We start from the raw sequence: 24,514 nt of genomic DNA on the forward strand, positions 1-24,514 counted from the left end.
TTTTCAATCTACTTATTCACAAACTCATTGTATACGCGGATGCGTTTTATCTCCACATGGTGAATGTCATTTTCCTCATAATTCCTCATCATTAATGAAATGAGATGCCCACGTTCATACAAAAAGGCCCATTTGATCACAATGAAAAACAGTAGTATTTGTAAGACTTAGTGAATTACTGGTGATATGCCACTAGGGGGATACTGTGCAAACAGAACTCTACAGTGTTGGAGGATTTCTAAAAAAAAGCAATGTACTTAACATTTTACGGATTCAGAATAGGGTCCTACGGGTCAGTCAAGTAAACTAATGGGGCAAGTGTAAGATAAAACTGAGGAAGAGAGAGAGACACTGCATAACTTGTCATACCGACATGCCTCGTGAAAAATCTGGAACATCTTATTTAGTACAGGTTAACCGTTACACCAAACTAAACAAATTAAAGTTAACTTGACAGTACAGGCCCCAATTCTCATTCTCAGGACCCTTTGGCCATCATTACACACTCCAAGGTCACACATTGGCAGGAGACTTCTGTCGGCCTCATGTGATGATAAATGAGGCCTACAACTCTTTGTCTGGCAATCTAGGAGTCATAATCAATCATCATAATCCTATCAAGTCCCTTTAATTACAAAGTATACGAAAACTGACCAAGCTTTTGGGAAGTTTTTTTTTATTCAACATACATAGTATATAAACAAACCCGTCAACACAGAAAACAAAAACGGTACTTACAACAATTAAAATGATTACAGCACAAAAATTATTACAACACATAAAACTCACGTCTTAATTATGAATTATTTACTAATATTTATTAATAATTAATAATTTATTGTTGAGCACACTCGTTCTCCATGGTTTTCATGGAGCTAACATGGATGGGTGTACACTTGGATCTCTTCCTCCCCTCGTAACACCAGCTCTCCTCCTTCTGCTCCGTGTCATCCGTTTCAATACTGTTTTCTGATGGAGACCTACAGATAAATAGAAAAACATGTTTGGCTTCAGAGATTATAATGATTTCCTGCTATGCCCTTCCACTTCGTCCACGTTTATCTTGTAGCTAGATGGCTGGCTGGTCTTCAGAACAGAGTGTTGCAGGTTCAACACCCGCTCAAGTAGATTCAAGATTTAGTTTGTCACGGGCTTTCTTGTGCTGGAACAACTGGCAGAATAATGAAGGTTTCTACAGTATAGTAATGACAAATAAATAATTATAAAAATTAGTAAGAAAAGTAGGAAGCTGTCCCACCCTCCTCCATGGCCAAAGTGCCCTTGCAGTAGTCACCTTATTCTGTAACCGCTGTAATACTGTAACCAACACCCTGCAATAACTGTATGTCCTTTTGGGAAAAAAGCTTCAGCTAAATGTAATGTAATGATACAACGGAACCGCTTTTGTTTTTTTCTCTTTGCCTTTTATTTAGGACAGGACAGGACATGAGTGGTAGAGAGAGGGGGGGAAGGATCTGCAAAGGACCGGAATTCCGGATTAGGAACCCAGGTCGCCGGCATAACAGTAAAGTGTCTTAGCTCATTGAGCCATGTGCCCCCAAACAGCTCGTATTTAATGCTTCAGCCACCATGCTCTAGTAGGCAGCCAAATCAAATTCAGTTAAATGCTTCAAGGGGTCAGTGAGTTTTTCTAGGGGCCGCTGGACCACAAAGGTCGAAGGCCTACATGTAAAATGAATGCACATGGACATCGGAGTGCAGTGTGGATTGTCCTTTACCAGTAAGAAGGGCAACACAGTCATTGCACCAGACAGTATCATGTTATAACACACATGTCTGACGCCAAGGTACGATTCCAAACAGCGGTTAGGCCTGTCATGATAAATTCAATGGCAATAAATTGTCCAAGATTCTATTGCAAATAACGTTCTGTCATTTTCAACTAAAATATATTCGTGGCATTACTCTACAATGCAAGTCCAATATGTAAATGTAACACTGAAAGGCACTTGAAATGTCCAAACCAAATAATCAGTTCAACTGACCTGGGTTGTTTTGGAATGGTGACGGGTGGCTCTTCTGAGATGCGGACACACTTGGTCTCTCGGGGCTGTGTGGGCTGCTGTGGGTTCGCTACGGTTGTCTCCTGGGGGGACGGACGGCTGGAGGGGGCTGAGGCCGAGGCCTTTGGACAACTGGCCATCTCCGCTTCCTTGGCTGGGGGAGCGGGGACCTCCAAGTTTGGCTCCTGGTTCTCGAGAGGGACGTCAACTGGCAACTTTTCACGTGTCCGCTTCTGAACACGGCCTTTACCGACCTCTGAAAACACACATTATCCCACTTTGAATTCCCAAAAAGCTACCTCAGCAAAGCTACAAAGAAGCAACAGCTAAATAACCTCTGACAAAAATACATTATCCCACTTTATTAAACTGTTGCTTCTGTGTAATATTGCTGAAGTAGTTGTGAATTAAGGATCAATGACAAAACCTATGCTTAACTACAGTGGATGAGGATTTGACTTTTAAACCTGCCATTCACTCGTACTGTGTGAGCAGGAGATGAATACACGTGACTGAAAATATCGCACAGTGTTTGTCTGGCTTAAGTTGCTAACTTGGACAGCAATGACAGTGTCTAGAAATGCACCCTTGCATAACAAGTTGATTTTGACATCATTGTTGGTAGTGTATGAAGTGTGAAGATAAAACAAAATAAAAAGCAAGTGTAGAAGAACATTCACCATTTGGCTCGTATTTCAGCCGTAGTTCCTCCACTTTGACCTGCAGCTTGATGTTGTCCCCCTGGCTCTGCTTGAGGGCCTGCTGGGTGCCAAACAGCTTCCTCTCCATGTCCATCACCCGCTGGCTCTCAGAGAACGCCTTCATCATCTGGAGGGACAGGTCCTTCTTCAGCTGCTCATTTTCCTTACTGAGAAGAACGAATACAATCAATATGATGATGAATGATGATGATTGAATGCCAAAAACGTACTAGTGTGTTTCGAATCACATGCGTTGACTGCCAAAACTGTACTGCAACCCCTGCCAAGAAAGTATGGAATCACCTGTCTTGGAGAATGTTTTGTGTCTGGGATCAGTTATTTTTGTACAACATTAAAACGACTGAAAGAACAAAGATAGGCGATTACATACAAACCCCAACTCCGGTGAAGTTGGGACGTTTGGTAAACAGTGAATAAAATCAAAATGCTATCATTTTCAAAACATTTTCCCAACTTATTTGAGACGTGTTGCATTTATCAAATTAGAAATGAGTGCATATGTCCCCCAAAACAATATTTTTTCTCGGTTTTAACACTTAATATGTTGTCTTTTCACTATTCTCCATCTAATGAATAGATTGAATGTTTTGAAAATGATAGCATTTAGATTTTATTCACTGTTTACCAAACGTCCCAACTTCACTGGAGTTGGGGTTTGTACTTTTCGCCAGGGGTTGTAATACCGTAACAAATGGTTTAACAAACAAGGTCAAGCATGGTCTGGATTTCTGGAGTTCTTGCCAAAATTGCAAAACAGCTTGGCAGTCAACGTGTAAGGGCCAAAACACACCAAGGCGGAACGGAACGGTCGCAGGACGGACGCGGTCTTTCTGCTTAGTTTTGGCCGGCGTGTTTTTCTCTGCCTTTCACACTGACAGCGTCGGCGTGCGCGGCCAGTCCTGTTCAAAACCCTCCCCACAGCTAAAGCTAGCATGCTACTTTGCCATTCATTTGAATGAGACACCGCCGGTCGCCGGCGTGAAAAATACGCTCGAGTTCTATTTTCCAAATGCAGCGCGGCGCGGAGCCGGCTCCCGCGCCGCTGACGCTCGACTACCGCCGGTTGGTGTGTAAGGACAGATAGGTTTCAATGTATTTTCACCGACGCCGGTAAAAAACGCGGCCGTTCCGCGACGCTTTACCGCCTTGGTGTGTAAGACCCCTAATGTAATAATATTGTCCATATGCTACTTAAATGCGTCTTCAATGCAGACTATAACAGATCATCATCATCATCATCATCCAGACATGCACACCCTCACAACCCTCTTTCAGTTTTGATGTCATCCATTCTGAGAGACATACTGTATGGTTGATTTTGAAGATATCAATATTTGCTACACTTACGCAGAGTTGGACAGTTTCATTTGAAGAAGGTCTGTGTAGTATGTCTGATCCTGTGTGTCACCAGGTAAGCAGAGGGCATTCACAGCATTCATGTGCTGGAAAACAAAACAAAGCACACACAAATTATAACACACCGTTTTCCCACAAGTCACACTGTGTATGCTATACTTATGACTGTGAAATATTTTCAGTAGTTTATTTCCAGAATTCATGCTACCCACATATACAATTATACATTTTTCATGAATACTTACCACCACCATGAATTTCAAAGTATATTCATCATGACAAATGTTACTTTCAATACATGTAAATTAACATTTTAGCTGCAAAGCATACTGTACTTTGTCATACTAGTAAATAGTTTATTATTTAGTAAATATTCATGAAAAGGTCAAATTGGCAGCACAGTTTCAATGAGCAGCATACAATAGGCACCTACCCTGGCCACCATCCTACAGGGCACCTTTAAAACCTACACAATGACTAATGTAATGACATATTTGAGAAATAACCAACTTGTATGTAATCACTTGCTACTTTTAAACTCAGTCCTTAAAAAGACAAATGATTGCTGTATGCCACCTGATACTTTTCTCTGTCCGCTAATGTAGCATGTAAAACAGTAGATTGCTGGCAAATAAACAATACAAATAAGTAGCCCTCCACCTCCCAAAAAAATGCAATCCAACCTGATCAGATTCCAGCTGTCGCACTTTGGTCAAGAGGGCCTCAATCTCGGCGTTCTTCTGTGAGAGTAACGACTGCATGCGCTCCAGCTGCTCTGAGTCTGCTCCCGATCCCTGCAGCTGCATCAGAGCTGCGATCTGAACCTGAAGAGACATCATCAAGCCGCAATGTTATTACTTTTTAAAAAAGGGATTTGAGTCATTATTCATTACATGACAGTGGAGAGTATGACAGGAAGAGGGTGGGAGAGATAGATGGGGCAGGGCTGGCAAAGAACCCAGGCTAGACTCCAACTTGGCTCGCCATGGGCATGCAGCATGCAAGCCCACTTAGATAAAGTACCTTAACCATACAATCTAAAACAAGCAGTTACAACACCGATGAAAAGAAACATTACACAACTTATAATCAATCAACGTCAAGTTTTAACACAAGGCTTTTAAAAGTACTATACCTTCATGCGATGCATCTGTTGTTTGGAGAAAGCGTGCTGTTGCTGCAGAGACTGGTACTGCACTTTCATGCCAATCATCTGCCTCTCCATCTCAGCCCGCTTGTCTTCAACCTGAGGGATGGGCAAGACAGGCATCAGTCAGAGTTCTTATTGTCATTGAACGCAAAGAAATTGTATATGGAGCAACAATGCTGTAGTTTCAAGTAGTAACCCAAGTACATAATCAAAGCCACCCCATTTCTCCCCCTCAAAGACACACACCCACACACACACCCATGCACACACACACACACGCACACACACACATACATACACACACACCCATGCACCCACGTACGCGCGCGCACACACACACACACACACACATACGCACGCACGCACACACACACATCAACAATTCAATAGGGCAGTAAGACACAAGTAGATGGCATAATGTTAACATATGACACTAGTACATGTCAATAGTCAAATGTCAGTCAGTAAGGGAAGGTAAAGTTTGTTTATTTATTGATTTATCCTACAGTCTACTGTTCCGTACCTCGGCAAATAGTGAGTTGCCTCTGCTGTTGGGATCTTGCTCCTTCTGAAGCAGCTGGTCCAGCTGGATCTGCAGCTCCTGGTTGGTTTCACGCGCTTTCTAATGGAAAGAGACAATTTACGATGAATGGTTATTTAGCAGGAGACGGATATGGAGAAGATCTACCTTTTCATGTGCAGTATGAAAAGTGCAATTTTCTCAGTCATAATGAAGACTTAGAATATGATGATGGTGGTAAGTATGTGTATGTATTTGTGTAACATTTTTCAATGGTCAGCATGAATTCTGGAAAGAAACTGCTAAAAGTATTACACAGTGCACCTTTTAAGTCATTTCGGAGAAAAGTGCCAACTAAGTGTAAGGTAATATATTACATATGATATGACTACAGTTCAGTAGAGTACCTCCAGGCTGTTGTAGCAGGAGACGGCCTCCTTCTCCCTCTCCTCCTTCTCCTCTGTGAGCCGCTCCAGTTGTCTCTGCAGGTTGCTGAGGGCCAGCTGCTGCTGCTGATCACGGTACTGGGCCTCCTGCAGCTCCTGACGCAGATCCGCCTGCAACACACCCGCAAAAAAAGACAAAGTCACACTTTATTCACCATGTGGCACAATAATGGCAAAAAGCCAAAAGTTTCTATGTTTATTTGTGTACAAAGTGGTAGTCTAGGCACACTACAAACTTATGACGGTCCTCTGAGTCAAGAAACTGTAAGGTAAATTGGTAAGACACAAGATGCTGGAAGAGACAATAAACATTTTCACTAGATTTAGATTTAGATAGATAAGTTTTGCTTCGCCATCAGCCTGCCGAACAGGGACGAAGCTGCAGCTGCTGTTGTGTGCTGGGCTTGCAAAACTCCAGCTGCATATCAGCCTGCAAAGCAAGGGCTTTAGGCTTTTCTGCCTTTATTCAGATAGGATAGTGTGAGAAAGACAGAAAATGAGTAGGAGAGAGGGTGGGAGGGGTCGCTGGAGAAATGGTACGGCACCTTGGCCCAGTGAGCCACTGGTGTTTTACAGTAGTACCAAAGATTTAAGATAAGAGATAAATCAAAGGGATAAATCAAACCCCGTCTACCCAATTCAAAGGAATGTGCTCAAGTTCGGTCTCCTAAGGGGGTGTTGTCCCCTCTTTCTGTGGTGTTTGGTGACGACTTGCATAAGATATGCGCTACCGCCATCTACAGTGCTAAGGAAACTCCATTTATTCTCAACCTAGACTCTCCTAAAGGAAGCGTTCACCTGATGCCACATGGATCCTAGAAAAGATCTTGATTCATCTCTACATTCTCCGATGTCTCTGGTAGTGCTATTGAGCAGTGTCTTACCATGGCGGACTCCATGTCCATGCGCTGGAGTTGCAGCTCCATGATCTCGGAGGACATGGTCTCGTGGGCGCGCTCCGTCATGGCCCGCAGCTCCTCCGTCTTGCTGCTGAGCGTCTCCCCCTGCACCTCCAGCTTGTGTCTCAGCTGCTTCTCCGCCAGCTGCGCCTCCTCCAGCTCCACCTTCGTGCGCTCCAGCTGAGAAGAGACAGAGGACACTCTGTAAGGCCTGCTGTTGCTCTCCACGCCATCGGTGTGTTCGTTCGGTTACTACGCGAAGTAACACACCAAATGTGACAATAGCGACAACAGCTCAATTGACAGTCGACTGTATAGAGGAGCTGGCAACTAAAGAGACAAAAGCGATTTGGGCAACAAGAGGCAATTTGCTGAACTTCATCAAATGTTATGATGATGAGCTATGATGCGATTCAATGACGTTGCACCTTGATGAAGGACATTGAGTCCGAAACGTCGTGCCAATAAATCTACTGGGAGCATTTACAGTGTTGCGGACCTTTATTTTCTTTTCAGTTATCTTACGTTTGGTCCAGCACCTGTGCCACTGATGTGCGCGCATTCTTTGACTTTGCGATTCAATGACGGCCATCGGGACCAATCGGAATGTTGGAATGCTGCGCAAACTCCATTGGCTTGGGTCCATAGAACATTGTGGGGCTTTCTTTGACCATTTAAATCAAGAGTACTCTCTTAAGGACACTCACACAGTTTTACGTGAACATGCTCTTAGGCCAGGGATGTCAAACTCAGGCCTGGGGGCCAAATCTGGCCCGCGGGGTCATTTTATTTGGGTCGCAAGGTTATTTCAAATGTGTATTACAGTTACCCCACATAATAAGTAGGAATACAAGTTGATTGAGGCCAATGTAACATCTCCTGTTCATACAACAGAATACGTTCAGTCACATTTAAGGTTCCATATATGAGCGCTTGTGAAATTTGCCTTTGAGTATTAAGTGCATGCGAAAGAAGTGAAAGTGAAAGTGAAAGCCCATTGGGAAACTCCAACTCCCATTGTCATTGTGACACAGCACTCCACAGCACACAAGTGAACACTGCACACTGCACACAACGAAATTGCATTTTATGCCTCATCCGTGCAAGGGGGCAGCCCTCAGTGGCGCCCCATGGGGAGCAGTGCGGTGGGACGGTACCATGCTCAGGGTACCTCAGTCATGGAGGAAGATGGGGGAGAGCACTGGTTGATTACTCCCCCCACCAACCTGGCGGGTCGGGAGTCGAACCGGCAACCTCTGGGATGCAAGTCTGACGCCCTAACCGCTCACCCATGACTGGCATGCATGAAAATTACAAAAATGGACAATTGTGAAGGCAAAGGCAGACCTTGTTTTTATAATCGCCGAGTTCGTGGGCGTGGTTCCTTCCTAACTCAGCTTCTTGCTGCTCCAAGAGATGTCGCTGGTGCTTCTTCACTTCTTCGAATTCAGACTGCACGCTGTTCAACATGGACGTCTTCAACTCCACCTCCCGCTGCAGCGAATACTTCTCCTGTTCCAAAGCCTGCAGAATAGCACGGGGAAAAAACAGTCAGTCAGTCACTTTCTTACCATACTAGGAATGCAAATTATCGATTAATTACCGGTAATTGATTGTTGCCAGTTGATTGACCTTATCAATCGACTTACGAATAATCGTTTCCCCCCCCCAAAGCTCAATGTCCCCCCCCCCAAAAAAACAATTACATCAAAAAATAAAAATGAGATAAAATAATGCTGAATTTAAACTTCCATCCAAAGGTGATTTACATGTTCCCACTCTTCACACCCCTCTTCACAAGCTCTTTGTCATTTCCATTTCACTGGGTCTCTAGCCAGTCAAGTTGGCGATTTGGCAAGTGAATTTTTATTTCAGTCAAACAATGAATTGTTGACATCCCTATACCATACAATTACACAATAATCCGTACATTATAATAGAATGCTTTATAGAAGAAACTGGCACCAAAATCAAAATAACATACTTGTTTAGGTTGAAAGGTTTGTGTCAATTCATATGCCTAATTATGCTTCCAATTCACAAATCTTTGGCTGCAAATCCGTACTTTGGTCAGACCGGACCAATCAGACTTCATGAAAAACACCCTTTCTTTTGAATAGACAGCATACATTTTGGAGAAGAAAAAACCCAAATCATTGCCTGGCTACCACGAGACCTAATCACAAATGACATGGGATTTCCCAGGCTACCTACTGGACCTACAAATGCACTCAAAACACTGAGGGATTTGTAGCCATGGAAACTGACAGATGTTGACAACATCAATGAAAATGTACCATAAGTGGTCCTCAATCACAGACACACTATTCAACCCCCCCAAAATAAAGGTGACAGCCAGGTGATACATTACACATTTAGAGGTATTACGTACAAATTACACATTTGTAAAGGGACATCTGTAAAGGATATTCAAAGGAATGCTTGAACACAAACAATGTTTTGAAACGCGCATGTTTTCAGCTTTAATAGACCAACGTTTAGAGTTGTTTCAGTAGTTGCGGATATAATTTCCCACGACTCAGCATCCGTGTCAAACTAGTCTACTGACCTCCATGGCGTTGGCCATTTCTTTCCGCTGCTCGTCCAACTGCATCTGCAGGTTGAGCTGGTCGTCCATCAGCTGAAGGCCATACTGGGCGGCCTTCTGACAGGCCTCCTCTTTCTCCTTCAGTTTGCGCCGAAGAACCTCCAGCTCGCTGGACGCCATTCTGTTCCAAAGCGTGGCACGAGTAAAAAGTCTGAGAAGAGAGAACAGTTGAGAGAGTGGAGGGTGAACTCGAACAACAGACCTTTTGTCAAATCTTTGGGGTAGTCCATGTCCATCCATCACGTAATTTGATCTGACAAAAAGAAGGAGCTACAAATACAACTGGTTATCAATTCTGCATCCCCTTCGTCTTCGACCTTCAGCCTTCACTCTATCAAAGACCTTGCAAATGCCTCCTAGAAAAACGAATGTGGCTGCCTCAAATACATTGAATATTCTCTTTTATCTCTTTGCCTTAATCTAGGTCTGTGGTCTGACCCAATGACTGGATGGCCCAGTGAGAGTAGCTCTAAATAAAAAAAAATCTTCGCTGGCCCAAACAAACAAACATCCTTGTCAAGCCGACACAGGCTGGCTGGCTGGCTGGCTGCTTGTTACTCGTTCAAATAAGTGGACAAGCCATGTTAAAAAATGTAACCAAAGAGCACAAACTATAAAGTTAATACAGCGGAATTTGTTGAGAAGTAAGCTGAAGAGTAACTTACCTATTTGGAAAGAATTTTCGAAGTCTGTGTCTAGATTGACAGAAACCAAAACATCCAACAAATTTTGAATTTTACCTCCCCCAAAATGTCGCGAGAGGAGGCGCGAACTCGACTGGTTTGGGAGGGACCATAGAACGTTGTGGAGCTTACTTTGACCAATTAAATGAAAAGTACTCCAGGAAGTGTACACTCTTCGGCGTGCGATTGGCCGATTTGCTCTACCCACAGATACCGTGGCACTACCGCTGTACGCACATCATGGCACATACCGTGTGCTTGTCAGGAATTATCAAGCCACCTAGGTTGAAGAACTAATTATTTATTTTATATTAGGCTACTGGTGTACAATGATTTTTAAAGTACGCCTACATGCATAGGTATAATTTGTCTATTGCTGTTACGCTATTCTATTACTGCAAGGGCAACTTGTAGGCTGTGTGAAGCTCTGCTGATTTCTGACTTCCATAATTGATTTTCTACTAAAGCACGATCCAGAAACAATATGCCATCGTTGCGTAGTTCTAGTTGTGGTAAGCCCTTACTGCTGGAAATGGTCCTCCTGATGACTCTTGGTATATTCGTCGCTGGCTTCACTGAGAAAGTGAGTAAAGCAAGCAGTACCACATCATCTTCATTTGCCAAAGATCATATTTGCCCTTTCATGTCAAGTTCATCCTTTCAGATGGATGTCTACTCACTGAATATGGTCATTTCTGTTAATGCCAAAGTCACCTCTGTCACTTTGATGCTGCTATAATAACCACCTAATTCTAAAGAACTGTTGTGTATCGTATGTGTAGCCTACGTGTGACTGTGACAAGCACACATTTTTGGGTAGGCCCTATAGCTTTGGTTACCCAAGTCTGTCTGGTATGTATTGTGTACCTGCTGTGGGACTTGCACAAGTTTTGTTTATATTTACTGTTGTGTAAATGTGTGCATTGTATGGAGCAGCTCTCGGCTACTTACAATGACAGTAAATCTATTCTATTCTATTCTATTCTATTCTATTCTATTCTATTCTATTTCTTTGCATTTCTTTGCTTCATCTTCTTTAACCATATGTTGGTCAATGCTGTCACTGCTTTGCCACTATGCATTGCGCCATTTGTCTGTTGGAAAGCTGTCAATTATGCTGCTAACATGCTTTATTGTTGTTGTCTTTTATTTATTTTCTTTGTACTGTTTTAACCAGGCATTGTACATTGTTTAAATGTGTTTTATAATAAAATGTACTTTCCTTACTTTTTTTTTTTCTGCAGTCACATTCAGCTTTGTCAGTTGTGGAAGACTCAGGACCGGTCAGTGTTGACGACGAGGAAGCGCATGTGGAAGAGTTAGACGAGGCGGATTTGGACGTCTTCCAGCCCACCAGCCAATGGCAGACTCTCAAGCCAGGTATGTCTATTTTCAGTGGTTGGAAAACTTTGCAATACGGTGAAAGTATCTGCTTTGTTGAAAACAACAATGTTATGGAGTGTTCCATTCCCATTCAGGTCAGGCGGTTCCAGCCGGGTCCCACGTCAGGCTGAACCTTCAGACCGGCCAGAGAGAGGCGAAGCTGGGAGAGGAGCAGCAGGCCAGGTACCTCAGGGAGGGGCAGAGGTACGTATGGGTCCTCCATTAATGAATGTGCTTAATGAGTCTGATTAGGACGATACACTCAACTCACGATCGACTTTTGTTTCAATACACCGGTTCAAACGGTTCAAATCACTTATGTTACTTTATGCACTCAAGTCTTGATGGAGGGCGACTGCAGACTGCAACTGGAGTGGATTGGCAGGTTGCTGCTGTAACAGTGTATTCACATTAGACCCGGTCAAAACCGGACAGCAGATGCGACGCCACAACAAGATTTGCTTGGCTTAAAGGCTCTGCAACCAACGTGGGCAGAAATATCTAACGTGGATTGAACATCCATATAAAATTGAACATCCGCATCGAATAGACATCCACATTGGACATCCGACTGGATATGCATAGCCAATTGGATATCCGCATCCGATTGGACATCCGCATGGGACATCCCAAATCGAACATCCGATCAGACATCCACATCCGCATTGGACACCCATAACATCTCATTAAAAAAATCTGATTTCGTTATTTGTGCAGCCACAAACGGATCCCACAGTAGCAGCCCCAGGAACAGAGGTGTCAAAAGTAAAAGTAAAAATAAATTCATGGTGTATTTACAGCACAAGCACATGATATTATGTAGCTGTTACACCAGTTACTCCAATGTACCTAATGAGGTAGATAGACTGCGTAGTTCATGAAAAACACAAAAACCTAACAAGAACCCACCACAAATCAGCGCAGAGGCAACTGATCATAAGAGAAGTTCCCAGGTCTTCTGGTTACTCGGATAAGTGGCCTGTGTTGGAATGAAACTTTTACTCAACCTTTTTTACTTTTCCTGTTTATATCTCTGCCCCAGTAATAAGGTGGATAATGGAGATGTTCTTTTCCCAGGGTGGTGAACACTGAGGCCCCGTCCTTTACTGCGGAGGAGCTCAAGGAAGCGTTGAAGATGTTCAAAGAAGGAGTGGAAGATCCCAGGGACACGCAGGCACAGCAAGTATGACTTTCATAATTTGTAGTCTCAATTTGTCGTTTTTAATTCCTTTTCTTCAATGAACACCAGCCTCTGTAGTGATTCATATTTTCATATGCACTAAACCCTGCTCTTATACTACAATCAACAACAAAGAAACAAACAAATGCTCTTATGCAGTAACTCCGCTTCGTCTTCATACTCTGTATTTCCCATGTACGTATGGTATGCAACTGATTATGTCCTCGTTTGTAAGTCATTTTGGATTAAACCATCTGCCAAATGTATTGTAATATAACTAGTGAATATGTGATTGCACAGGATGAGGACCTGAAGGCTCGCTTTCGACCCCTGGGGGAGTTAAAGAAAGATCTGGAGGCGCTGAACATGGTGGTGGAGACTGATGTTCAAATCATGCGGCGGCTCATCGACCAGTTCAACAGCTCCAACGCTACTGTGGCTCAGAGGGTGAAAGCACTTTTGGAACTCGAATACCTCGTGCACCAGGTGAGTTCCAGTTTTACCTTCTCAGAAGATTTAATGACATTACTGGTATTACAAGATTGTATGTCAGTTCCACATTCCACAGAAATGTAGGTACAGTAAGTTTTTGCAGCTAAGAATGTCTATTTCTGGAAATTCAACATAGCGGACATGAAGAAGATGAAATGTATGAAAAATGCAAAATTTCTTGAAATAATTTGATGATGGTGGTAAGTATTCATTAAAAAAGGCAACATTTGTGAGTGGGGCCGCATGGATTCTAGAAAGAAACTGCAGCAAAAAAAAATGACACAGTGCACCTTTAAGAAAGCTTGTTTTTGCAGGTGGACAATGCACAGAACCTGGTGTCCATGGGAGGAATGACACTGGTGATTAATTGTCTAAATGGTTCAGATGTAGAACTGCGAGAGATTGCTGCATTTGTGCTAGGCTCGGCTGTCTCTAGGTGAGTAAACTCAAGGTGGCTTAAGTTGCTTATTCTTTTTTGTATAAGATCCAGTACATGCATCTAGTTAACATAACCCTTCTGGAGTTACAGCTAAACTAGTTAAAGTGGTTCAAGTTTATTTTAAAGAGAGACGATAGGCTACACTTTCTTGACCGCTTCTGTGATCTCTGGGCAGAAAACCATACTGTACTTGTAACTAAACCATTACTTTGGAGGTCTTTGTGCACAATGGTAATATACTGTATATTGAAGTGTATGTATGTAAAATAATGAGCTAATTGACCTGGATGCTGACCTTGTTCATCTTATTTAGAGCTATAGATACAGTTGGGACATGTTCTCTTGATCTTGCCGTGTATGTGGTTCGCAGGGTTTCATGCTAGCGTTAAAAGTTCAGAACAATCCCAACTCTGCCATATGTTGATTTTAAACATGGCTAGGTTACACAAGTACTTCTACAAAATCAAATTCTATTCTAAGGAAAAGGGGGGTAAATCACAGCACACTGGTCTTCTTTGCTGGAAGTTTATTTGGTGAACAAAGCGTTTCACTGCTGCTTCATCAGGTTCACTCATATTCTATTCTATTCTATTCTATTCTATTCTATTCTATTCTATTCTATTCTAGTAACCCGTCGGTGCAGGTGGAGGCTGTTGGGGGTGGAGCACTACAGAAGCTGCTGACCATACTGGCTATTCCTCACCCCATACCAGTCAAGAAGAAGGTATGGCATTTGCCTCTGGCTCACTGACTAATGTAGGCAAACGGGTCTTTTTATAAGTCATCCAGTGCCTCAATGGACAACACAATCTCAGATTTTGCTCGAAATTCGAAGTTTGAAAATTCGACAAGTTGATGTACACTCACCGGCCACTCCATTAGGAACACCTCTCTAGTTCTGGGTTAGACCCCCTTTTGCCTTCAGAACTGCCTGAACTGGCTGCAACAATACTCGGGTAGGCTGTGGCCTTCCAACAAAGATAAATTGGTAGTAATTGGCGCAAATTGTGCTAAGAAAATATCCTTATGCCATTATATCCCCAGCTTGAAAGTAAACGTTGATGTAAGGCAGGGTTGACCCATGTTTTCATGTTGTTGACGCCAAGTTCTGACCATTCCACCTGAGTGTTGCAGTAGATATCAAGACTTATCAGACCAGGCAACATTTTTCCGATCTTCCAGTGTCGTTTATGGTTAGCCTGTCCAAATTGTTGCCTCATTTTCCTGTTCTTAGCTGACAGGAGTGGCACCAAATGTGTTTTTCTGATGCTGTAGACCATTTGCCTCAAGATTTGATGTGCTGTGTAATCAGGGATTCTCTTATGCATGCCTTGGTTGTAATGAGTGGGCATTTGACTTAATGTTGCCTTTGTATCAGCTCAAACCAGTCTGGCCATTTTCCTCTGACCTCTGCCATCAACAAGGCATTTTTGCCCACAGAAACGTTGCTCACTGTATTTTTTTTCTTTTTCGTACCATTCTTCGTAAACCCTACAGATGGTTGTGTGTGAATATCCCAGTAGATCAGTATTTTCTGAATTACTCAAATCAAGGCCTTTCAGCTTGACAGCCATGCCTTGTTCAAAGTCATTTAAATAACCTTTCTTCCACATTATGATGCTCGGTTTGAACTGCATCAGATCATCTGGACCATGTCTACATGCACAAATTCATTGAATTGCCACCATGTGATTGGCTGATCAGAAATTTGCCTCAATGAGCAGTTGTAACAGTTGTTCCTAATGTAGTGGCCGGTGAGTGTATATTTGTACTTTCTGTCTTGTGTGGATTTGGACACGTGTCTTACTTAGAATTTGATGGTGGTGCTAAGTATTCGTGAAAAGGTGACATTTTTGAATGGGCAGCATGAATTAAAAAAAAAAAATACTAAAAACATTACACAGTGCACATTTATATCAAGTCATCAGTTTCCTTTTGATTCAGACATGTACATTTTCTTGTAAATCCTTTACCTGACATGTTTCGATGGTGTAACTTCCATCTTCATCAGAGGGTCACATGGATGTTGATGTGTGACATGCTTTAAAATCAGTTGATGTTATGGAGGTGTGACCTTCCTGTCAATATTGTGAGTTACACCATCAAACCATGTCAGGTAAATGATAAAACTTGTACAAAAGAAAACTAATGACATGTAAGGTAATTTAGTCGCTCCACTATCAAATTCTAAGTACCGGTATTCATTATGACTGGGAAAATGGCACTTTTCACATGAAAAGGTGGACCTTTTCCAAATAGAATCAGAATCAGAAATATAATCAGCTGCAAAACTTACTGTACTTTGGTCATACTAGTAAATATTAGTTTATTACTCAGTAAATATTCATGAAAAGATCAAATTTGGCAATAGGCAGCACAGTTTCAATGAGCAGCATAGTTGCAGGAATACATACTCTAGCCACAATCCCAACAGTGCACCTTTAATAAGAAGACATAATGAATGTAATGCTATCTTACAACATGTCAATATCTTTGTAACTTGTGCCTGATTTTCACGGTTCGACTTGTCATGCCAGGCGCTGTTTGCCGTCGCCGCGCTGCTGCGTAACTTCCCGCATGCACAAATCCGTTTCCTGAAACTTGGTGGAATGCAGGTGCTTGCAGACCTCTTCCAGACAGCCGGCGGAGAAGGCCTTCGCATAAAGATCATCACACTCATCTATGACATGATCGTTGAGAAGGTGAGATGGGGGCGGTCAAATACACTGCCCTACAAAGCCAAAGTGCACTGCATTAACTATGCCAACATTGAAACTGAGAAAAAGGCCTTCAAAGCCTTGGTATTAGGTTGGACATTGTAGTTACTGCAAATTTGACAATCTCTAAAATGGGACCCATTTGGACCATAAGGTTTTGTCACAAGATAAAGGAGGTGTAATGAAGACCATTTTCAGTCTAAACTCAGTTTTGACAAAGTACGTACGTAGTTACTGCACATTGACTTTGTAGGGTAGTACACACTGCAAGTGTTAATCCCTTAGCGCAGCACTATGGCTCTCTGTAATGTCACAGCAATGTTGTTATGATGTAGTTAAGCATGTTCAGCAAGTGAAAAGGGTCGCCGGTGACCCCTGCTGCAATAAGAGGGTCTACATAGCCTTGTGATGATGAAGATGGGTGGGTATAGATACTCTAACTGTATACAGTGCGTGTGTATGTTTTACCTGTTATTCTGAAAAATGTTTTGATATCCAAAAAACATCAAGCCATACAAAAAGAACCCTGTACAAATTAATTTGGATGAATATGTCAATAAGTACTGTATATGATCGTAGATGTCAGCCACTTTCAGTCACCCACAATGAAGTTCAGTCCTTCCGGGATTTTGCAGACTAATTTTGAGATAGCTGTGGCCTTTTTTAAGCGGGCTTGCGGAGCAAGGACTTTGCGGAGCAAGGCCCGATTATAGTAATCCTTAAGTCCTGTTTAATTATTGGTTCTCTTGTGTAGGGCTAGTAGCTCTTCAATGCAATGTGATATAGTCTTGCTGGAATGTGCTGGATTAGAGATATGGAGGTTGAGAGTTCGAATCCCACTTGAAGCGATGCTGATTTTCAAAATTATATCATATGCAGTGTTCCTTAGCCAAGTTAAAATACCATGTATGTCATTTAGCATCAATGGCAAATGTGCTGAATTACAGATATGGAGGTTGGGGGTTCGAACCCCAGTCAAAGCCATGTTGATTTTCAAAATTATATCATATGCAGTGTTCCTTGGCCAACTTAAAATGCCATGTATGTCATTTAGCATCAATGGCAAATGTGCTAAATTACAGATATGGAGGTTGGGGGTTCGAACCCCAGTCCAAGCCATGTTGATTTTCAAAATGATATCATATGCAGTGTTCCTTAGCCAACTTCAAATATCATGTATCGTATGTCATTTAATATCAATGGCAAAGGGGCTGGATTACAGATATGGAGGTTGTGAGTTTGAATCCCGCTCGAAGCCATGTTGATTTTCAAAATTATATCATATGCAGTGTTCCTTAGCCAAGTTAAAATACCATGTATGTCATTTAGTATATCCCCAAAACGCAGAGCTACAACACTTTCAAGATGGCTGAATCCAAGATGGCTGAATTGTTTGGCCCATAACTTCTGACTGGGTGGATGGATTTTTTCCAAGATTTCTTTTAGCTTTGTTTTCTCAATACTACTTTGTTTCATCTCTGCCCCAAAAGGCAAGCCCGCTTCCAGCATTTTCTGTGAGAATGCAATCTGGTTAAACTTGAGATAGCTGTGGCTTTTCTAAATTGTCATGATAAGAATTGCAGGCTTCTCTGGCAGTGTCTCAAGGCTGTGTTCTTGAGAGTAACCCTGGCAATGTTAAGTCAACAAATGTTTTGACATTCCATGTCGTGGCAACAAATCTTTTGATAGTCCATGTCTGGGCTTGTACTGTAAAACTCCCAAACCTTGAGTAAACTTTAGAAACCTGCATTCTCCATAGCTTTCTTTGAATTTGCACATTATTGCCTAAATGTTTTTAAAAAAAACATGTTGATGTCACAGTGTATGAAAGTGCTCACTTTTATGCAGTGCACCATATAAGACTTGGATAGTCTACATGTGAATAATTTTCCTGTTTTTGATGACAGACTTGAATGGTGTTAACTGTCTTCAGTGACTGTCTATGTGTGGATGTAATACCTAAATGTGCTTATAGAAACAATCCTCCTTCACACAATTTGTCCCTTCCAGGAGCTCATGTTGCAAAGTGGTTTGGACCAGATTCCCGACTCCTCCCATCAGGAGCGCGTGCGCCAGTACTCGCAGGTGACGCTGCTGCCCGTCCTGGCGGAGCAGGGCTGGTGCCAGCTGGTGCCCGAGGTGCTGGCCGCTGTGGACCACGACTGGAGGGAGAAGGTTCTGAGGACCCTGCTGGCCATGATGCCACGTTGCCAGGAGGAGTTCCGGCTGAACCGCGCCCTGGGTCACTCCCTGGGGGACCTCCAGAGGCAGTACCAGGAGCTGGCTGACAACGAGCGCGAACTGGGAGAGGAGGAAGGCTACTTTGGGGAAATCCTGACGCTAGTGGACACTGTCATGCTGAAAGTACGATGACCCCCCTAATAAAGCGGGAAAAGTGGTTGTTGACATTGATTGACATCATTTGGACCTTGCGGCCATAGTTGCCATGCTTTTGTTTCAGAATAAGCTTCTGGGAAGTTTTACACATTCTTTACACATACCCTGGGACAACAGTGAAGACCTTTGCCTTTAGTTGTGTCTTTCGTAAAAACACAAACGGAGGTTTTTCCTTTGAAAATGAATCTTTCCAGAAGCTTCAGCAAAAGACTTGAGACTTGAATGTTTTTTTTTTCTTACCTTGACACTGCTGTGCACAGCCTTAACTTATTCATGCCAGCCCTTGGCAGTATGTTTATGTGGATTTGGCGATGGTGTGAAAGAAGATTTTGGAAAACGGAGGGAAGACAAATGTTTGTTTATCAAAATACCTGGCTATGTGTAAACAGCGTATTAGATCGTTCTATCCATTGCATGGCAAACACATTATCAAAGACAACAGTCATCAACCTCACTTCTTAAATGTGAATGAACACCAGTGTCTGAGACAATGTTGGACAATGAAATGCAAAGTGAAGTGAATGTGCATTTTGACAGAGAAAGAATTCTCATTTATTGTTATTATCTTGCCTACAGGCCTTACACTGACAGTAAAGGAAATCAAGGTCAGACATTACAGAGGGAAATGAATGATGCATGTTACTTAGTAAATAGCTTTGAAGTTATTTGCTTCATTGTATATAACACATACGTTCAGGCATGCACAGTGCGGCTACATAGTAAGATAAGAAGTGAAAGGACTGTAGCAGACAGAAGATGACGTGAGGTTGAGCTCCTCGTACAGCGTTGTCCCTCATTGGGGTTTACACTCTCCCTTGTGTGCGATGCGGACACTTGTCTTCTCAAACCTGCGCAGAAGACAGACAGTGAGAGAGTGGTCACACAAATTCAAACTCAAACTCAAATTCAAACATATCGATCCATAATTAGATAGCTGTTTGCTTCTGTTACCCACACCCTGATGAAGGCAGCAGGGCCGATAAGCGTTGGTGATTTTGAATGCACTACTAGCCCACTGAATAAAGATAGTTTTGGACTTTTTAAAGTGCCTGGACCAAGGATTTTTCCTCCCTTTTTGTTGAACATTGCACCCTCCAAGAGCACCGGTTGTTTTTTGAGGAATAGTAGCAGTGCTCTACCTACTCTTCTGCTGATATCTGTTGAGTATGTTCAGAAACCTCACAAAGAACAACATATAATACTAAACAAAAGAAATGAGAACATTTAAGGTCAATGACGAACATTGTGAAAATTCTTTCTCTCTCTCTCTCTCTCTCTCTCTCTCTCTCTCTCTCTCTCTCTCTCTCTCTCTCTCTCTCTCTCTCTCTCTCTCTCTCTCACACACACACACACACACACACAACAATTCTCTTGACTATTTGTGGTGTATTACAAAACAAGCTAATTGTCATGGTGAGTCACTCATCACCAGCTATTGTGGGTGGCTGTTACTTTTGAAATAGCTCTTCTTAAACACCTTCTCAAAATGCCACACTGTACAATTTGAGAACTGCTTCCAACGTCTTGTCATTTTTAGAGATGAAAAGAAGTAAATAATATCCATATAAAATCCAAATATCCAAATAAAATCCAAAATAAATTTAATAAAACATGTTGAGAATGATTTTGCAATATTTCATCATATATATGGTTGCTACTCATTAATCCAACATCCTTCACCTGCATTTCACTCAAATTGACTGACGCCAAAATGCACAATCTGGAACGAAGTCACGGCCGGAACTCAATATTTATTTTTTAAAAATGCACAGTTAAATTTCACACACACTCTTTCCCAACAGCCATAGTACTTTAAATGTGCCTGCACATGTTGTGTTGCATATGAGTGTGTGCTGTTTCATCAGCCTGGGCCCACTCATTCCTGTGACACCAAATTTCATGTTCAAGTCTTGTTACCTACACATTAATAGTGTATGTGGGGCAATATATTTGAAATGATCTTGTGGGCCAAATAAAATGACTCCATGGGCCATCTTGAGTTTGACATCCCTGCCGCACGAGTTTTAGAAGATCCTCCCGACTAGTCCCTCACCATGACTGGAACAAATCTTTTAACCCCACAACTTTTAGACATTTTTGTGTGGAGTGCACAAATAAATAACCTAAAGATGATAAAAATGATCTAAACAGCGTGTTTCCTTAGCCTCAAAACACAATTGGAGTTTTCTCTTAATACCAATCAAATCTGTAATCACTGAATCGTTTGTGTGTGTATGTGTGTGTGTGTGTGTGTGTGTGTGTGTGTGTGTGTGTGTGTGTGAGACAATAAAGCTAACAGTGTTTTGCTGTAAACATGTCTTTGCCACAGAAACTAGCCAAGTCATATCAGTTAATCCAGAGGCCTTACTTGTTTTCCATGCACAGCATACACTCTGTGCTGTACGTGTGGCCGTTGTCTCCACACACAGGGTTGTACTCCCGTGTGCAGACCTCATGGAAGTCATCGCAGTTGGGCTGTCCAGGACAAACACAATAATAATAATAATTAAAAACATAAAAATAAATAAATAATAATTAAAAAATAAACAATAGCTGTGTTTGAATAGCAGCTCAATGTGCTCAACAGTTAAGACAACACAATACAAGGGCAGAATAATAAGTGCGTCACCAATTCCCCTATTTGCATGGCAGATACCGAAAGCATGAACATCACTAAACACAGAGCAATATTTACAGGACAATGCACCAGCTGAGATGTGAGGTTTTAACATTTAGTGTTAAGAAAACGGTGTAAATGGTCTTACCTTTCTGGGCTCTGCAACCTCAGTGTCAGCCATAATAACTGTTAAGACAGAAAAAGAGAACCTCCATTATCTCTCTTCAGGAAAGGTTTACTAGAAATTGAGTTGTGTTTATCACTAATGGCATCATGGAATGCTGTTGAACAACTGGTGTGCCTACATCTTTCTGCTACATTGTTTGAGAATAATTCCGTGACATAACCCCTGGTCATGTTGTCTTTCACAGTATTGTCAGCTGCCTTTGTATTTTGTTGTTGTTACCTTTGTGAAAAAAAGACCTAATATGAATATGTGTGAATTGTATGTTAAAGTTGAGTAAATGGCATGAAAATGGCTTCCTGTGAAACAATCCCCACGAATAATCAAAGTAGCCTAGCAATGTCCCATATTGACGTAATCTTTTAGATAGGACAGCCAGTTCAGCCAGCCACATATTTGTCTTTGTCCACAGTGATATGAGATATTGTCTGGGTTTGTGTTGTGGGTCAAGAGGGGATTTCTGGACAAATGCTTTTAATGGGGGCAGCGTATCATCTTGCCAACCTTAGTTAAAATCCCTGTTCCTGCCCATCCTTGTAATCAGAAAAGTAGGCCACTTAAACTCACAAATTCATGACAAACAAACTTAACAGTTAATTTAAACATTTAAACACCTCACTTCTAACTTGTATTCACATACATACACCATGTATATTTTTTATATTTCCTGTAAGCTCTTCCCACATTTCAAACATGGCCTTAAATGATTATTGTTATTACATTGATGTGAAATCAGCATTGAACTAATGTGAAGGGACTGGTTGGTTCTTACCTGGCAGTATCAGGCCAAGACAGATCAGGGCTACCAGCTTCATCATGATGTGTTGTCTTCCAGGCGGTGGTGGTACAGGTACTGTGAGAATCAGCAGGTGTGTCTGTGTGAGTGTCAATGGCTTCCTGAATTCTGTTTAAAATAGTCTGAAGTCCAGTTGTTGCTCCACCCACCAGCACCTCTTTAGAAAAACTTGTTTGGCAACATCAGCCCACAGCATAGAATTTCAACCAAACACAAGTTGGCCCTACGCATAATGACTAGGACTAAGCTTATGAACCGCAGCACAATTTACAGATCATGTGTGGAAAAAACATCTGATATGTGGAAGATGGCCTTCGTATGGAGAACAACAACCTACTAGACAAGATAAACAAAGTAAACAAAGCAACTATTAAAGAGACATGCTGTAATTCATATTTCACTTTTCATTATACTCGACATCACTTGGCTGTTTTGGAAATAATGATCCTGTTTGTCCTGAATTTCTGAAAAGGAAGTTAAGTCTTTCTCTTTTCCAGGAAATAAGTACCTGTAGGCCTACATTTTTTTGTATGCTGAATATAATGATGTCTTTGTACAAAGCCACAGGGGATGAGGTCTGTCCGTCAACATTATGCACATTGTTGTAGGCCCTTAAAATCATTTCAGGTCCAGGAAGCATTTCCAGCAAGACGGTGGCTTGCTTGTTTACTCAGGTTTCCTCTGAGGTCACTTTTCCCACGGCCTCTACACTGGTTTCGCCTAGGCTATATGTTAAAGAATGATATCACTATCAGCTCCTCACCATGCTTTTAACTTTCTTTTTTTAAATGTGAAGCTTTGTCTCAATCTATCAATGTTGATATTCTTTTATATGGTCAGTTGCATCACTTTCTAAAGCTTGAAGTTTTAGTTTTTCACTAAAATGAATACTGTAATTATGCTACTGATATGTCTATTATACTTTAGTTAAATTCTGTGAGATATTTTATTTGATTCCGATTTATTTTGAATCATGGAGCAAAACTGCACAAGGATCCATGGCCTTTTTGGTGACCGTAGTGAAGAATGGAAAACAAAATAGTCTTCTTCAAAAAGTTACTCAACTCCAAACTGCTTCAGGTCAGGACGAACAGATTTGTACATTGAGTTTACCTGCCTGTTAATCCTAAGGGAATGTGGAAAAATCATATCAAGGGCTTTCCTCATGTTAAAACAGGGATCAGGGATGGACATTGGCAACACACACACACACACACACACACACACACACACACACACACACACACACACACACACACACACACACACACACACACACACACACACACACACACACACACACAGGAATTGTAATACATTATGAGTTACAAATTAGCACTACGAGAAGTTTAATCATCAGCAGTAATGACCCTTTTATAACATTTTCTTTCTATCATTATGAAGTCTTGTTTGGGTGTGTGTGTGTGCGAGAGAGAGAGATCACTTGTTTGTGTCACTAAATAACAGCCTACTACACAGCCTACTACACATCACTTTTGCCTCTTTTCCACTGGCGTTTTTCTGGCAGGCCTACAGCTTGACACGGCTCGGCCGCCACTTTTTGCTTTACGATAAACTAAAACTGTGAGTAGTCATGGTGCAGGCAAAATTCAATGGCATTGCCTTGACACAATTCAAGTTTATGATCATTTGAATTCTGTAATTAACTATTCCTTCTAGCTAAAGTCTCGGGATCATAGGATAATATTAATACGTTTAAGGTGGACGGGGGAAAGAGTTCCTTGTTGAAGACCTACCAGTATCTTGTTATTGTTAATATAAGCACTAACCTTATAAGCTTGAATGGGGAAGCACGTCAAGGGACAGGGGTGTCGTACCGGGGTTGTTAAGTGTGACTGAGTTACCAGGGCCCGGACAGTGGGGGGCCCGCACAGTGTCTG

The 24,514-nt window shown here is 41.9% G+C and overlaps 3 protein-coding genes across 3 annotated transcripts; 1 reads left to right on the forward strand and 2 right to left on the reverse strand.

The window, feature by feature from the left end:
- Positions 1 to 665: 665 nt before the first annotated feature.
- spdl1 (spindle apparatus coiled-coil protein 1) lies at positions 666 to 10,504 on the reverse strand. Its single transcript, XM_063190582.1, has 12 exons — positions 10,391 to 10,504; positions 9,687 to 9,876; positions 8,465 to 8,641; positions 7,103 to 7,297; positions 6,180 to 6,329; positions 5,776 to 5,874; positions 5,238 to 5,348; positions 4,786 to 4,926; positions 4,094 to 4,188; positions 2,705 to 2,892; positions 2,007 to 2,280; positions 666 to 980 (listed from the first exon to the last, which is right to left on the reverse strand). Exons 2-12 carry the CDS (start codon positions 9,843 to 9,845, stop codon positions 836 to 838), a joined length of 1,734 nt encoding a protein of 577 aa, XP_063046652.1. The 5' UTR covers positions 9,846 to 9,876; positions 10,391 to 10,504; the 3' UTR covers positions 666 to 835.
- A 109-nt stretch (positions 10,505 to 10,613) lies between these two features.
- On the forward strand, positions 10,614 to 19,438 carry sil1 (SIL1 nucleotide exchange factor). Its single transcript, XM_063190583.1, has 9 exons — positions 10,614 to 10,991; positions 11,653 to 11,788; positions 11,887 to 11,995; positions 12,869 to 12,974; positions 13,272 to 13,457; positions 13,778 to 13,899; positions 14,530 to 14,626; positions 16,440 to 16,604; positions 18,630 to 19,438. The coding sequence occupies exons 1-9, from the start codon at positions 10,893 to 10,895 to the stop codon at positions 18,990 to 18,992; spliced, it is 1,383 nt and encodes a 460-aa protein (XP_063046653.1). The 5' UTR covers positions 10,614 to 10,892; the 3' UTR covers positions 18,993 to 19,438.
- Positions 19,439 to 19,540: 102 nt separating this feature from the next.
- Positions 19,541 to 22,714, reverse strand: si:ch211-195b11.3 (uncharacterized protein LOC100334344 homolog). The gene is made up of 4 exons (XM_063190584.1): positions 22,590 to 22,714; positions 21,782 to 21,819; positions 21,385 to 21,491; positions 19,541 to 19,864 (listed from the first exon to the last, which is right to left on the reverse strand). The coding sequence occupies exons 1-4, from the start codon at positions 22,633 to 22,635 to the stop codon at positions 19,810 to 19,812; spliced, it is 246 nt and encodes an 81-aa protein (XP_063046654.1). The 5' UTR covers positions 22,636 to 22,714; the 3' UTR covers positions 19,541 to 19,809.
- Positions 22,715 to 24,514: the final 1,800 nt, after the last annotated feature.

The sequence above is a fragment of the Engraulis encrasicolus genome, chromosome 23 (assembly GCF_034702125.1).
Source record: "Engraulis encrasicolus isolate BLACKSEA-1 chromosome 23, IST_EnEncr_1.0, whole genome shotgun sequence".
Lineage (NCBI taxonomy): Eukaryota > Metazoa > Chordata > Actinopteri > Clupeiformes > Engraulidae > Engraulis > Engraulis encrasicolus.

What these genes read in the sequence shown, in the direction of transcription:
- spdl1 (XM_063190582.1), bottom strand. Translation starts at nt 9,845, where the DNA reads ATGGCGTCCAGCGAGCTGGAGGTTCTTCGGCGCAAACTGAAGGAGAAA. An exon ending in GCTGAAATACGAGCCAAATG is followed by an intron (nt 2,281 to 2,704) that starts GTGAATGTTCTT and finishes GTGTGTTTTCAG; the next exon opens with AGGTCGGTAAAGGCCGTGTT. An exon ending in ACCATTCCAAAACAACCCAG is followed by an intron (nt 981 to 2,006) that starts GTCAGTTGAACT and finishes ATTTATCTGTAG; the next exon opens with GTCTCCATCAGAAAACAGTA.
- sil1 (XM_063190583.1), top strand. Translation starts at nt 10,893, where the DNA reads ATGCCATCGTTGCGTAGTTCTAGTTGTGGTAAGCCCTTACTGCTGGAA. An exon ending in TCGAATACCTCGTGCACCAG is followed by an intron (nt 13,458 to 13,777) that starts GTGAGTTCCAGT and finishes TTGTTTTTGCAG; the next exon opens with GTGGACAATGCACAGAACCT. An exon ending in CCATACCAGTCAAGAAGAAG is followed by an intron (nt 14,627 to 16,439) that starts GTATGGCATTTG and finishes TTGTCATGCCAG; the next exon opens with GCGCTGTTTGCCGTCGCCGC.
- si:ch211-195b11.3 (XM_063190584.1), bottom strand. Translation starts at nt 22,635, where the DNA reads ATGATGAAGCTGGTAGCCCTGATCTGTCTTGGCCTGATACTGCCAG. An exon ending in TCTTGGCCTGATACTGCCAG is followed by an intron (nt 21,820 to 22,589) that starts GTAAGAACCAAC and finishes CTGTCTTAACAG; the next exon opens with TTATTATGGCTGACACTGAG. An exon ending in ATGCTGTGCATGGAAAACAA is followed by an intron (nt 19,865 to 21,384) that starts GTAAGGCCTCTG and finishes TCTTCTGCGCAG; the next exon opens with GTTTGAGAAGACAAGTGTCC.